Source organism: Cynoglossus semilaevis, chromosome 19, assembly GCF_000523025.1.
Source record: "Cynoglossus semilaevis isolate Cse_v1.0 chromosome 19, Cse_v1.0, whole genome shotgun sequence".
Taxonomy (NCBI): Eukaryota; Metazoa; Chordata; class Actinopteri; order Pleuronectiformes; family Cynoglossidae; genus Cynoglossus; species Cynoglossus semilaevis.
The window spans coordinates 12,487,502-12,502,669 of NC_024325.1; the positions used below are offsets into that span (position 1 = coordinate 12,487,502).

At 39.7% G+C, this 15,168-nt stretch overlaps 1 protein-coding gene across 8 annotated transcripts in view; it reads right to left on the reverse strand.

Annotated features, from left to right (window-relative positions):
* Positions 1–15,168, reverse strand: part of cadm1a (cell adhesion molecule 1a) — a 327,808-nt gene that overhangs the window by 25,101 nt on the left and 287,539 nt on the right. For 6 of the 8 annotated variants that reach the window (XR_001761612.2, XR_001761611.2, XR_001761613.2 and 3 more), the window contains one exon: positions 8,715–8,810. The exons of the other annotated variants lie outside the window; for them this stretch is intronic. Coding sequence is in view for 2 of the 6 variants with exons in the window: in XM_017041665.2 (XP_016897154.1) it covers positions 8,715–8,810 (96 nt within the window). In the remaining 4 variants the exon portion in view is untranslated. The remainder of the gene's footprint in view (positions 1–8,714; positions 8,811–15,168) is intronic. 8 annotated transcript variants of the gene reach the window in all.

The window sequence follows — 15,168 nt, forward strand, 5'->3', positions numbered from 1 at the left end:
GCTAGCTTTTGCTAACGGAGATAACACAGCAGCCATTTTAGCTCCCGGTCAATTCTTTTCTTTCTTGTGTTAAAACGAATCCTCGTCTCTCCGTGGTATGTTTATGCACACTTTAGCTGTTTAGATGTATTTCATATTTACAATGTAGCATTTGTTTCAGTTTCATGAATGGTTAGACCGATGTATTGATCTCACATATTTTCATTCTTCTGCATTGACATTCTAATACAGGGCTGCGTCACTGTGGTTTGTTTTTGTACTTCTGTTGTCTGGTCTTTGCTGAACTGGAATCCTTGTTTTTTTTTAACCTGTTGTTTTCCCTTTTCTAAAACCCATTTTTGGATTTTGACACAGTCTGAGTGCTTTTTTAATGTGTTGTTTTTCTTGCACTTTTTTCCCTTCTAATACTTCTGAGGATGGTGGAGCTCACCGTGGAAAAATGTCAAGGTAAAACTACTCCTGCATTGTCTAACAAGATTGAAAACTGAATATATATGATCTGCATTGAGACAACACGAACCTGATGGAACTAATACAAGTACATAATGCAACAGAACAACAGCCAAAGAGCCAAGACAAGGCCACTTTCAGAAACTGCAAGGTCACAAGAGCCGGCACCAAAACCCTTTAAAATTCAAAACACGGCAGAATGCTCTGATTTAATTGGCCCCTTGTCTACACCGGTGGTAGAGTGCAGTACCATGTTTTCAACACTGATTTACTACATAACAGAATGATGGGCACTTTTTTACACATCATAAAACACCCTCTCAAAAACAAAGAGAGAGGAAGAGATGACACTTGTTTTTATACAATGATGGTTATATTCTGAAAAAAAGTCTGTATTTTAACATTTATTAATTGTTTTTAATTCGCCTTTTTTTGCAGTGACAAATGCAGTGACAAATGCAGTACCAATGCGAACCTCCATGAGGTATCAGTTTCAATTCTAAGTTCTTAACCAGCAGACCCAGCAGCGTATGATTGGCTAACGGGGATGACTCACAGACACTTGATATGTACACTGCAGAACATCACCGTATCAGTAGTAGTGTGGCTGTGAACACACTGGGACCAACTGTAACAAGGACTGGCTCTCGGAGTGTATCATTAACTGTCTGCATTCAGGTGTTGACCTTTTAACACCTTAAAAGCACTGAGAGGAATCCATACCAGCAAAGACAAAGTCTTTATGACCAAACTAAGGGCAAAAAAAAAACAAAAAAAACAACACAAAGAGATGGTGTCCTTATGTAACGGCTGTTATTTAACTTGATGGTGTGCACAGTGTACCCTGCTGTTTCCTCGCCTGTGCATCTCTGTGGAGATGCGTGAGAAGATTGCACTGCCTGTGAGCCATCCAGTAATAGACAGATGTTTACGTAAGAGCGAGGAAGGCACTCGGTGCTAATATGCAATTGTTGAGAGAGCAGGAGGCCAACGACACACCTCAGTTCTGCTGCCAGAGGCGGAGGGTGTAAGGAGAACAATCTCACAAGGTGAGACTGTATCAGGTCTATCTGAGACTTGCTCAAGCCTCCAAGGATCCATTTCCTGACAAGGTCCTGGAATAATTCAGGCATGTCAGCACTCAATAATGCCACAGGCCAGTCATTAGACAGGAAATGTCGAGGTACATTTTGGATAAACTGCACCTTGATAAAACCGGATGAAAAGCCCTGCTGTTCACAGCTGTGGATCTGCAGAATTCTTGTTTCTGTCAGAGTTGATCTAGAGTTAGTTTTAGGTTTTCATCTATAATATTTTAGCTAATTTAATTATTTTATTTTTTGCTTAGTAAGCTATAGGTAAAACATTCTGGATGTTCTAGGCCAAATTTAAGCTAATTTGAGCTATGTTGCCTATTCTCTTGGTTAACCTGAGCTTTTTCAGCTAGCTTTTTGCTATGTAAACAACATACATTATTTCTCGGCCTTTTTTAATTTTAAATTGAAATCTGGCCTTTTGGTGAGTTTGTGAAGCTCTGACCTATGAATACACTTCACTTATAGAGACAAAACGTAAATGCATAAAAAATGTTCCACACATAAATAAATTCACAAACATGAAACTATTGAGCAGTATTCAATAATGTGTGACATTTACAGTCTGCATCCTAATTGTACTGATATTTGTTTGGACAGAACATGTTTTCTGCCATTTACCACAGGTCGACTTTGGTCTAATTTGCACTTGTTCGATTTCTGCGAACTTTAATCTTAACATTCTTAACATTCACCTGTTTAAGATGCTACGCTTCTAAAACTTTAATCTTAACATTTTCACCTGTTTAAGATGCTACGCTTCTATCAGTGATTATGAACAAACATAACCACATTGTATCACTGACTAACGCAAGCAATACTTCAGAATACACCAAACAAGTATATTTAACTTCATTTATAAAACTTGTGTAGCTATTCTATAGTTATTAGGGTATATTACTGGACTTTCAGTCAGAACATATTTACAAATACAGGCCAGAGATCATTGAGTTACACAAAGATTCATTGCTATACAACTAATAATAATAAATGTAGCCTTGAGGTTGCACAAACAAAATATTGTTTTTCATGTCACACTAGAATTGGTGTTTTCCATCTTATACTTCTATGGTTCTGTCAGGTAGAATAAAAGTAGTAAAAAACACAAAAATTATATTCAAACAAGTAACACAGTCAACAGTTAGTACCCTTAATACTCTTAAAATTAATCAAAAAAAGTAAAAACAAACAAAAAAATGCTTTAATTACTGACAAAAACAGGCCTTTATGAAAAAAAAAACCAAGGAATTCCAACCACAAAGACCTGTGCTCAGAGAACTGGGTCAGTACAGAAGCCAACAAAAGCCAATGGCGAGTTTAGGACTCAAACACAAAAACCGACAAAGTAGCCATTTCCAGAACCCAACAATGGTGGTCTTTGTGGTTTATCTCGGCCACTGTGCCAGGACAGTAAAGTACTTGTGTTCATTAGAAGGGGATAAAGCCAGCATGGCCTCCTAACCCTCATTACACTGTGGGTGGCAGCCGTTGTGTGATTGCCTGAACTTTTCGGGGCGTCCCGTGTCTTCAGCTTCACAGGTCAGCTGTGACACGGCAGCCATCTTCACTGACACAAAGCCTTGATGTGGACACAGCTGTATGAGTTGTTACCACGCTGCCCCATTTGGCCTTNGACATCCAGCTCAACATGTGGAGATAACTACGTGCCAATCATAATTATACTGGCAGAAAATGCATTATGTGGAAACCTGTGCTAGTGAAAATGCCAACTGACTGCTGTGAGTCCCTGCTGGCTGCTAGATTACTTTTTTTTTGGATCCACATTTTCAGACCCGCCTTCTCCACACTCTGGAGTCTGTGATTGCTTATTCTCATCTCTGACTTTTGCCATCCCCAGCAGAGCTTTGTCGATACAGAAACTGGTATCTCTTTCTTCACAACAAAAGATTTCCCTCTCTAAAAAACTGCTGAATATGAGTGGGGAACAGTCAAATCCAGGAAGGAAATTTTGAAGCCAATACTTCACTGAATTTCTGTCTTCAACAGAAGTGCAGTTAAAATGAATTATAGGAAAAACAGTGACACTCAAACCTATTGACTTGTAACTTATTTTCTTTTTAAGTTATTTGGAAAACATACAAGATTTTAATGAGGTTCTGTGTGTGGCATCAATGGATCCTGGTGGATCAATCTTTCAGACTTCACTGAGGCTCTAGTGCCTCCACAGATGTTTATTGACTTTAGAAAAAAAATAATAAAATGCCTTAGTGATTTACCAATCTCTGATTTTCTTGAAGACCTTCTCTGGTTTATCTGCCAAATACTCCTAAACAAACGTTCCTGTCTCTCATAGCTGTAGTTTGCTGTTTTAGCATTAGCATTATTAGCATTCACGTGCTAATGTTAGTGTATTCTTTCAGAATAATCCTGTACAAACTTCACACAAAGCGTTTGGAAAACTTTTTTTTTTATAATTTTTTGTATTTTTTATATATTTACACCCTGCAGAAAACAGTGAGAGTTGTTGACCCCCCCCCCCCCCCCCCCCCTTGTTGCAGTACTTAGAGTGTATGTGTAAATACAGAGTTGAACAGCTGCACATTTGTCTCTTTGTGGAGGTATTTTCCAAATATTGTACAATCCCCCTGCTGGGGCTGCTTTACGACTTTCATCTCCTCCTGGTCATCGTGCAGCACAGTAATGCCTCTGGAAGACAATATACGCCTGCATTAAGAAGATGTGTTGGGCTCCAGGCTCGCGTTTTCAGCGACGCCTAGCGCTATAATATCCCTGATGCTCTCTGAGGGCCGTACCTCACACAGCGAGGCAGTTATTCTGTGGCTATCCACTTTAATCAAATTAGTTATGGCTGACCGGCTCCAATTTTAAAATGGACAAAGAACCAAACCCAGAAAAGTGGCAGCGATACTGCACGTGGTCTGGAACACGTGTTGGGTGTCTGGTCTTATAAAATTCACTGTGTCACCTCAGTATAACGTGGACGCTACAAGGTAAATGGACACTTTCCCTCTTTGTTTAAGATAAAACAGAAGGGGGTGGGGTATATATTTAATATATATTTACTATATATTGTATAAAAAGTATATATAGTTACTATACAATATATGTAAAATATATTATATATATAATATATAGTAAAATCTTACAATATATAGTAAATATATTTATATATATATTTTTTTCTTGCTATTACAAAGATGAAGTAAACACAGTTTCTCCAGCTAGTATACTGGTCTTACACTGAAGTACAGTGCTGTTGTTTGTCACTCAGTAGTCACACAGTGGGGATGGTGTTCTTTGAGGTTCTATGCCTCTCCCTTCCTTCTCTAATGTTAACTTGAGTAACATCGCAGTTCTCTATAGTTGTGTCTTCTTCTTTTTCTTTCGGCTTTGTCCCTTTTTTCAGGGGTTGCCACAGCGAATCATTGAATTCCATATTGCCCTGTTCTCTGCATCTTCTGCTCTGACTCCAACTATCTGCATGTCCTCCCTCACTGCATCCATATAATGGCAAAGGGAAAACAAAAGTACGCCTTTACAAAAAAAAAAAAAATGGCAGGAACATTTTAATAATGTGACAAAATTGGCGGCAGCCACAAAAACAGTGCTTTCACAGGTTCATTTAAAAGAACAGGACTCCTGAGAGCTGCGTCTGATAAATGCCAATATTTTTCGATTGAAACAGCACACTTTACAGTTCCCGCCACATGTCCTCTCCTGGCTTTCAACTGTCAGGGGCTTTCCATTATTACTGTGTACATAGATTGAAGGCAGCACTCTCATATGACTGTAATGTGCCGCGCCATTTGATTTCATTTACCCACAGTGTGCCACACAGATCAGAGACCTGCTGCCAAATGAATCTATCAAAGAGGGAATGCTTTTTTTTTTTTTAAATCAATTTTCCATTAGAGGGAAAGAATACAGCACTTTAAAAAATCTATTAGAGCCACAACACAGGGCTCTTAAGTTTGGAAAGTGACATGGGGAAATGACTAAATTGCTATTTTCAATACTAAATAAATACATGTTCACCGTCTCCTGCCATTAAGACAAGTTATTAATTTTTATTCACAGCCAACAGACATTTTTATTTTCCTCCAAACACCTCTCAGGAACTTGGTTTTCCTTTATTTCCCTTTTCACCTTCATTTGATATCCTCTCATTCACATCCCATGTGTTCGGCTGATAATTTTTATTTTCTTTTTTTTTTCTTTGGCCATTTCTGTCAGTGTATTTGACACATTTTCTGTTAGAAGCTATATTTTTGGTCCAGTCCTCACTCCTTGGGGGCTGCAGTCTATTATCTTTTTAGTGGTGGTCAGGGCCAACAGGAAGCGTTTTTATGAAATATGAGCTGACCCCAAAAAGTCGAAAATTCACTGCCATCTTGGTGGCAATACAACATTTATCCTCTTGTGTATTTTTCATCTGTCATCGCTCTTTACCTCTGATCAACCTCTAATAGAACACACTGTCACAGAGAACAAAAAAAAAAAGCACAGTAACATTGTAACATCACTGTGACAGTTTCAACATACTGCCTGTTGAGGGCAACGTTCCTCGTCCTCAACCCTGGACATGGGAGGTTTTCTATAGAATCTGCTGAATATAAAGAAACTCTGGGCCGGGGTCATTCCCTTTAATGAAGCCATCATTCGAGAATTTGTCTGAGAGTCTGTTTACTGTATTTTCTTCGACTTTACCAACATTTTCCACAGTGCCGCACAGAAATTCAATGAATATAAAGCATTACGGAGAAATAATCCAAGCAGCCCTGCGAGCAGAGACAATAAATCTGCCTCTTTGTGTTGTTTTTACTGTTTTGCTTTTGCGATAAATCTAATGAAATATTTATGTAACTGCAGTGCAAAAACAAATCTATAAATCTGTCTATTATCGACTACGCCGTAATTAAACACTGGTAATACCAGGCCACACGGCAGCTGCAAAATCCAATGTCTGTGCGTAGAATCGGGGGCAAAAGTACATTTTAATAAAACTGCAGAGCCTCGCTCCAGCTAATCCAGCGAGTCATTGATTTTACACACGTTATCCTTATAAAATGTGCCGTCGGCATCTCTATTTACCCAAAGCAGCGCCGTAATTCTCAACGGGTACATTAAAAATAACTGTGATCATTTTGAAAATCAGCAGAGATCTGGGCACGAATCAGTCGGGATGACTATAATCAGAGCGGGGCCTGTGCAGACGACGCCATCCGAGGCTAAAAAGGAGCTATCAATCAGCCGCCATGGAAAGGTATTCTCTTTAATCCAATCAGACGGCATAATCAAGCACAATGCCTGGGATTTCTGCCTCGGCCTCATGAGATTTGTTCCCATTGAGTGGCCTGTCAGAGAGGCTTTGATTGCATGTGGAGCTCTGGCTGATTTCTGAGTCCACGCATAAAGTGATGTTTTCTATCAGCACACTTCAGAGATTTACACTCAGAGCAGCCTCCAGTTGTGCTGCTGGAGGAGTCCGATAAATTTTGTTTATTTGGAACGGGCCTAATTTTCAAGAGCACTCGCTCAGTTGCTATTAACCCCTGCTGCTGCCGTCGCTCCACGACTCACCTATCAGACTTCATTGACTTTTTTTAATCAAAAGGAAAATGTTTCTTTTATTTAGGAGGTGGCTCTTGTGTCTGTGGTGACTAAGAGAAAAAGTCAAATTGCTTCTGCGTCACTTCTGTGATATCTCACTGTGCACAAACAGCTTTATAATTTTTAATATATTTTTTTAAAGCTGTCTTTAATGTTCTTTTATCCTGTGTTAGCTTGATGTCTGATGCCTTTACAGATTTGCTAAAACAGAGTTTGGATACCGACCAGTCAGATCGACTTTATTTGCTGTTACAATTGCTGGAATCTTAAATCTGGTCTGGTCAACAATTCCTGTGCTGGTGTAGAGAGGCGTTTGGGAGACGTGGGACTTTTGTGTATTCTGACATTTATTTGTTTTAACATGTTATTTGTGTTTATTTATACATATGTTTTGCTGTTAAACTACAGTCATTTTTCAACATTTTTGTCACACTTTAATATCACGTTAAACTCCATAAAAGGTCGGTTATTTACAGTTTAGCCTGCTGTAAATTATTTTTCATTTTATTTATAGTCCTGTATCTGCAGTTTCTCTGCTTTGACCAAACAGGCTGAGGTATTGTCCTCTACATCTCAACAACTGTTCACACTCACCCACACACACGCACGCCAACAAACATGTTGGGAAATGAAGACATAAAAACTACGTATACATGTTCTTATATATATATATCTTCAGGGGACTAATGCGCTACACGGCGGAGCGCGGTTTAATTACACACCATTCCCGGCTCCTGGAGATGAGGTTGTCTATTTTTACTTTACGTATCAGGTTTCCATGTTTCCCAGTATGCTATGGAACATTTATGCTTTTTATTTGAAAATGTGGAGCATGGTGTGTTCAGTGAAAGTATTGAAAAATTCACTTTTGGAATAAATAATACATTTTGTATCAGTGTCAGGACTTTGTGTTGAAGACATGGGCTGTAAATCTGAAATGGGCATGAAGTCGAATAAATACATATTTGGTGAGAAGACTAGTTAAGTGCAAAACAACCCAATAAATAAATAAATAAATAAAAATGAAGAAGAAGGACAAGAAAGAGAAGGAGCGTCTTTGTCCATCACATTGGATAAAGAAAGACAGAGGCCAAAAGATGGAAAATAAAAAGATAGCTCGGCTTAAACAAAGCACATCACACTGACAACAGGGCAAAAAACAATTGGCTGCATTTAGCACTTAGCATGTTAGGCAAACCAGGAACCCACATACATGCTGGGCTGCAGAGAACAAACAGCGCCCCATGCTGGAATTTACACAACGCATTCCTTTGAAACATGCAGATGAGGAAACCATGTGAGAGCCTTGAGATGTACATGTAGTATTTACACCTTGGCAGTACAGGAAGTACTTCAACAGTAGCAGCTTTAACTGCCATAGTCTTTAAATGATGGGACCTGATGAACTGGATGACCTTTCACTGGTTTAGGTGAGAAAAGCCATCATCACATGACAATGAAGATGTATGGGTTTATTAGGTGAGGTGAGCACACAAGCATTAACACACACACACACACACACACACACACACACACACAGAAATAAGATAAAGAGGCCGTGTGAGGGTGGTACTGTACCTTGGTTTCCTTCAGGGTAGGAGATAGTGGTGGTGATGATGGTGGTGGTGGTGGTGGTGGCTGTAGTGGGTTTAAGGGTGGTGGTGGTGGGAGCATCTGGATGAAAAGGACAAATACACGACAAACACAAAGCCGGGTGAAACAAATGAGTCAAAAAAAGAAAAGCCATGAAGATAAAGTAAAGTCAGTGTGACGAGATGCTATCGCCGTTTGATGCATGACCAGCGGCGCCTTCTGTGTCATCACGTGTGACTGTGCGTGTGTGCGTGTGTGTGTGTGAGCTAAAGGTCCACTACCGACTTTTTGATGAATTAGTTGGATCGGCAGTGCATTAAATACAGTACACACAGCGATGACACCTCAACACATCATCCTGCCTCATGTTGATCAAAGATGTTGCCTGGAAACTCTCTGCTTTAATGTCTGTTCGCAGGCTTCACACCGTGACATGAGATACTTAACAATGCTAGCAGGCACATGGTTGTTAGGAGTGATTAAGTGTCTAATGAGTAACACAGGCGCTAGTGTTGTACTTATGCTGTCATTGTTATGCAGTGAGCCATCTTGACAAACAAGCGTGCCTGCGCATTCCTAATATCTCCGAGGAGAACGGCACAGGGTTGGATGCAGGCAACGAAAAAAAGCAAAAATGTGATGCATGCATTCAAAGGCAATGGCAGGACAAATGGCAGCAGACAGACGACACTCTGGGGATGGAAATAGAATTCACTGGATACAAAGACTCTACACCATCCATTCAACCCCCTCCCACCCCCGCTCCCTCCCTCCTTAATGAAATGTTTTATGAATAAAACAACGACACTTTTTATTCCAAAAACTGTTTCCATGATGAATGAAAAGAAATATTGAACATGTAAAAACTGTAAGACACAAAGTGGTGTTTGGGTTTCGACAGCACTACACCTAGATATTCCCTAGCGTGCACCCCCCCCCTCTTCCCCACCCCCACTTGAGCTTTAACAAATATGTGCCTAATCTGAACACTTGCTTTTCCTTAATCTCTGATTCTTACCCTGACTGCAAAATAAATCTTAAACCTTAGGATACCCTCCCACTCAGTGGGACCTAACAACTCAAGTGTCCCCTCAACAGTATTTTTTTAACATGTAACTCAGGAACTGAGTCTAAACAGTACTTGTTACCAACCTATTACTGATAAAAGTGACTTTGACAGACCTGTGGTTAATGTTCAGCTCTTTCTTATTTCCTGAAAATTCTAGATTATTTTATTTGAAATGTATACATGACAGATCTGTTGTCAGGTTCTCATATAATTATTATCTTCAGCCATTGATTCATAATAAAACTTTTAACGACTTTCAATATTCACAGTTAGCAACAGTCACATTTTATAATTCAAACAAACTTATGTAAAAATGAATATTTGCACCAAATTTGAAGACCCCCCCCCCCGGCGCCCCAAGGCCCTGCTGGTATTTCTCATATTGGACGGTCGAGTGGACGGACAGACTTGAAAACAAAATGCCTGCAGCCATGGCCGCCGCCAGTGTGGTGGCGGGGAAATAAAAATAAACTAAACACAAAGCATCAAGCTGTGTCCATTTTTCTTCCCACAGCTTTTCCCCTTTAACTTCATTAGTCTGGTTAGACCCCCCACTCTGACAGTGACCACAGGGAGATATCAAAAGTGACATTTTCCCTGTTGAAGTGGCAGGGCTACACTGATATGAAGCCGCTGGCAACGCAGCTTGGTTCGAAGCCTCCCATGCCGCTCTGATTGCCTGTGAAAGGCCTGAAAAAAAAAAACCTTGTTGGGGTTATTAAAAGATGCTGAAAAAAACAAGTAATTTCTGGCTGTCCATAAGGAGGGGAGGAGTGGGGGGTCTGCACCTTAATGAAATAAGGTGTTATAAGAAGACGAGGAAAGGAAATGTGGAATTCAAGGATGCAGCAGAGACGCTGGTTTCACCGGTGGCAAAAAGTCTGAGAGGAAAAAATCTGTGACACACTTATTTCCTGCAGAGGGCACTGTTGCTGAAACTGCAGCAACCACCTTAGAGTTGTTGGTATTTGCTAACGTGACACCATGCGCAGCTTTACTCATTGTATATTTAATTCACTGCCATCTCCTGGCTGAACTGTTTCTAATCGATCAAATATTGATAGGCTTAAAGAACGCACTGATAAAATAACAGGTTGCTGTGATAAATCATCTAGGAGACAATGATGAAAGTTCAAAAGGTCAAAGCTACAGACCAAAGGTGAAAGCTACAAGACAAATGTGACCTTTCTGCATGTATTTAGCCATTTTAGCTAAGAAAAACGCTAACCCTCTGTAGTGCTACATAGTAGCAGTATATACTTTTTAAATTTAAAATTTAAATATTGATTGGACCCAAAATTTCTTGGAGGAAACTGATCAAAATAAAATTCAAAACCTATGCCCAAAATGCCTATATATATATAATTAAATATTAGTTAACCGGTAATAAAAAATGCTTTTAGAGCTCAAATAATAAGAAAAAACATGGATGATAATAAAGTTTCAGCATAGAAAAGTATTGTTCTGAGAATATGGATTTATTCTGTCTCAGAGTAGCACACAGGGCCTGGATGCATCAAACAGTGAAGTAAGAACAAGCGTAGGTGTCAGAGTTACATTAAAAAGATAATTACAGTCATCTTTCTGTGTATAAAATCTCCCTTCAGGGTAGACTGCTTGTTTATCATTTAAAAGAAATCTTCCCCGAGGGCGTGAGATGTTCATCGTTAGTTCCAAAAGCAGTTGTTAGTTCTTGAAAAATCATCCCGTTTCTGCACTTGAAGAAAAAGCAAATCAAGTAACAGAACTCTCGCCTGCAGCAAATTTTAAAAAATGCAAATCGCGGCCTTCAGGTGACGAGACTCCGCAGTCAAACTGCGCTGACGTACAGTAGACACGCGGATACAAGGAGCTGATCCACCTTCTATTGCCTCTTTTATAAGAGCAACCGTGACTATTACAAAAGGCTGCGCAGAGAAACGCGGAGACAAAGGCGGAGAAGTGCATGATCCGTTGGGAAGTAGGTTGGCAGACAAAGCCTGAGCTGATGAGTTTCACACATGCTTGAGAGCCAACAGATCTCCAGCTCAGGGGTGGTGCTGTCTAATTGGTTTTATCCCATCATGAACAGCGAGGGTCCAGCAGATGTTTGGGATCAGGAGTGTCAACAACTCATTAAAACTTAACGTTTGAATTGGGGGGGGAAAAAAAAAGGATTAAGAGAAAGATTGAGCGATAGTGTCTAATTGTAAAGCTCCACCGCTGCCTCTTCCTGTGGATGGTCCATGCGATGCGTCAAAGAACCGTGGAGCTCATTGACTTTCAAATGTGACGGGCAGAAAGTGACTTTTTTTCCTACCTCTGACTCACCTGACTACCTCTTGTTTACCCATCAGGTTTATACGCCAGTGTTTCTGAGACAAATGGACAGGGAAGAATTCTGAGAAAGAGGAAACAGAGCATCTCGATTCCAGAAAAACTGCCAAAGGAGATGAAGAAGACTTGCTTAATCTGGACCTGAGAATTCCACCGCAACTTAGAAAAAACACATGTCCTCTGCATTTAACCTGCGGGTCTCAAACTCAAGGAGCTGGGGGCCACTGTTGCCCCTACCATCTCAACAAACGACCAAAAGCCAACAGCAGGGGTCAGATTCCATTGTACTGACATCTAGTGTCAATCCTCTGATGACAACACGTCTGATCCTCTTACCACGATCAACTGAACCAAGTCTGGAGTTTGGATTTACCATTTATGAAACTCAGAACCTCAAGTGAAACCAGACCACTGTGCAAGTAATTGAGCGGACACCATTTGTTTTACACAGTTTAAAAAAATCTAAAAGTGAAATTCTGTTGTACATTCACCGACATCATGACAACATCGTCCACTTTCACCGAAAACGTTACGCTGAGAAAACGTTCACAAACACATCGATGCTCTCGTCTCAGAGTAACATTAACAGCAAATCACCCAACAAACGTGTATTTGCTGCAGTTGGTTTTCAACACCACGGTGTCCGCTCCCACTGTGATGCTTCATCCTCTGTTTTCCAGAGCCTCAGCAGATGCTAAACCCCGCCGCCAGAGCCAACGCTGCCGCTCAGGCTTCGTCTGCAACCCGTTTGGATTCAGCTCCTGTCTGCCCGTCTTGCTCCGCCACATCTGCCATTCCCAGCCCGACTCTGCCAGTCTCTCAGACTCTCACGCTTCGCTTCATCGAACCCATTACCAGCCTGCCAATCTGCCCGGTCGTCCCGGCCCAAGCTCCTTCATCCGAGTCTCTTTTCATGTTTGTAATAAATTACCTTTTAAACTTCTGCCTGTCTAACAGAACACTGTTTTGCATTTTTGGGCACATGAGAGAAAAGGAAATAAGATAGTCATTCTGAGATTACTCCCAGTCAAGTGTGAGCCACTGCTGTTCTCACACCGGGGGTGAAATTTACATTTTGGGAATGAACCCAAGAATCTTTTTAAAATCATTTGGTTATTAATGGTTTGAGGTGCTGATGATGGTTGGTGTCATAATCTGAAGGAGATTCACCATCCAGTTTGATTGGATTATGATAACAGTCACGATAACCACAGGGATTATTTAGGCTGGACCTGAGGTTAAAGGGCAGCACAGTGGATGAAGTGGTTACAGATCTTGCCTTACATCAATAGGGTAATCTGGTGTGATCCCAGGTCATCAGTCTGTCTTCTGGGTTAAAACAGGATTAGATTGATTGTTCACACTAATTTGACCATAGGTGTGAATGTTAGTGTGAATGCGTTCCAGGGTCAGACTCCTCCCCCACCCAGTGACTTCTAGGTTTGACTCCAACTCAAAACATAATCAATTGCATTTTTTAAACCATATTTTCTGCTAAAAATAATCAGATACTTTAACTTTAACAATATATTAGAAAGCGCATGGTTATTGTTTTGCTGTGTAACATTTAGTTTTCTGTTATTGACATGGAGTTCTAGCTAATTTGTGGTGACAATTGCTTAGCATTTAGCTTCTCTTCACTAAATTTTATTTAGTTATTTTCCTATTTAAGATTTCTTAATAAAATATTTATAAACAATGTTTGTTTTTACCTAAATACCTACAGATGGGTTCAGTTGTTTTATATTTCTTGATTTCTGCTGATTTCTGGTTGTAACATTCCTTAAATTGGTTCTGATTAGAGACGTGCCGTCTGACATTTTGAAAAAATACAATATTATGTATTTAATGATGTACAAATTTAGTGTTCATGGTATGACATCAGTTAAACCAAGTCGTTTCAGAACACAAAAATAACATCTAAAACCTTATCTTTGCAAAGTGATGCCACCCCCCCCCCCCCCCCCCCCCCCACCCCCCCCCCCCCACAACACTTTCCTCACATTTCCTGAAAACTGGTAAAAGTGTAAAGCAGGTAGAAAGTCGACCGTGACCGACGGTGGGTCACTAAACATTTTTGCTACTGTGCAATAAAACTCTGTGCTGGTGAAGCAGGAGAACTCGGTTATTGGGTAAACGTCAGCCTGGAAACAACTTAAAACCCCTTGGCGCTGAGTCTCACTCGAGTGTGAGAGGGAAAACCCTGATGGTGGTGTTTTTCTTCCACTGTGAAAGTAAGAGCAGCGCTGAGAGTTTCCTCCGAGCATTGTGTTGTTGTTTTTTATTTTGTTTTTGTTTTTTCTTAACATTGTTAGTGTCAGCCGGCGCTGGTGGTGTTCTCCATCACTTTGGGTCACAATAGTAGAAATCACATGTATTAGAGAAGGAACAGACGGCATTTCTTGTGGCTGTAGAGCTCAGGGTTGACTCTATTGTTACGTTACAGTTTTAATGTCCAGTCTGGAGATTTTTTCATCTAAAGTTAAGTAATAAGTCACAGTAATAGCAGCTCAGTGTGGTTACAGGTTTTGTAGTTTCTGCCTGTAAGACCTAGGGAATTATTTTATTAGACTAAGTTCCCAAAATAATAACAAAAAAACACGAATTATTATATAATTTACAAGACGTTGCTTAAAATGAATTGTTATGGATATTTATACTACTTATTAGCAATGCAAGGGTGAGAATATTTACATTGGAAATGATTTTGTTGGTGAAATGATTTTTTTTAAGGCATAAAAATCAAAAGAATTGTCTAATTTAGTAATCTGCATAATTTTTTAACTTTCTTTAATTAGTAATATTATTTAAATAGTTATTTTTGTTATTATAAACCAAAATTGTAGTAGTTAATCAAAAAATTATTATCCTTAATTAAAGAAATATTTTTTTTGTTTACTCCAAACACCTTGGGTGATTCCATTCTTAGAGTATTTATTTTACAGGCCATCTAAAAAACAGAACAGAACCATTGTTTTTTATTATTATAATTATTATTGATTAAGCGATAAAAACAAAGCCTCAATTTATTCTTTCATGCAAAACATGTTAAAT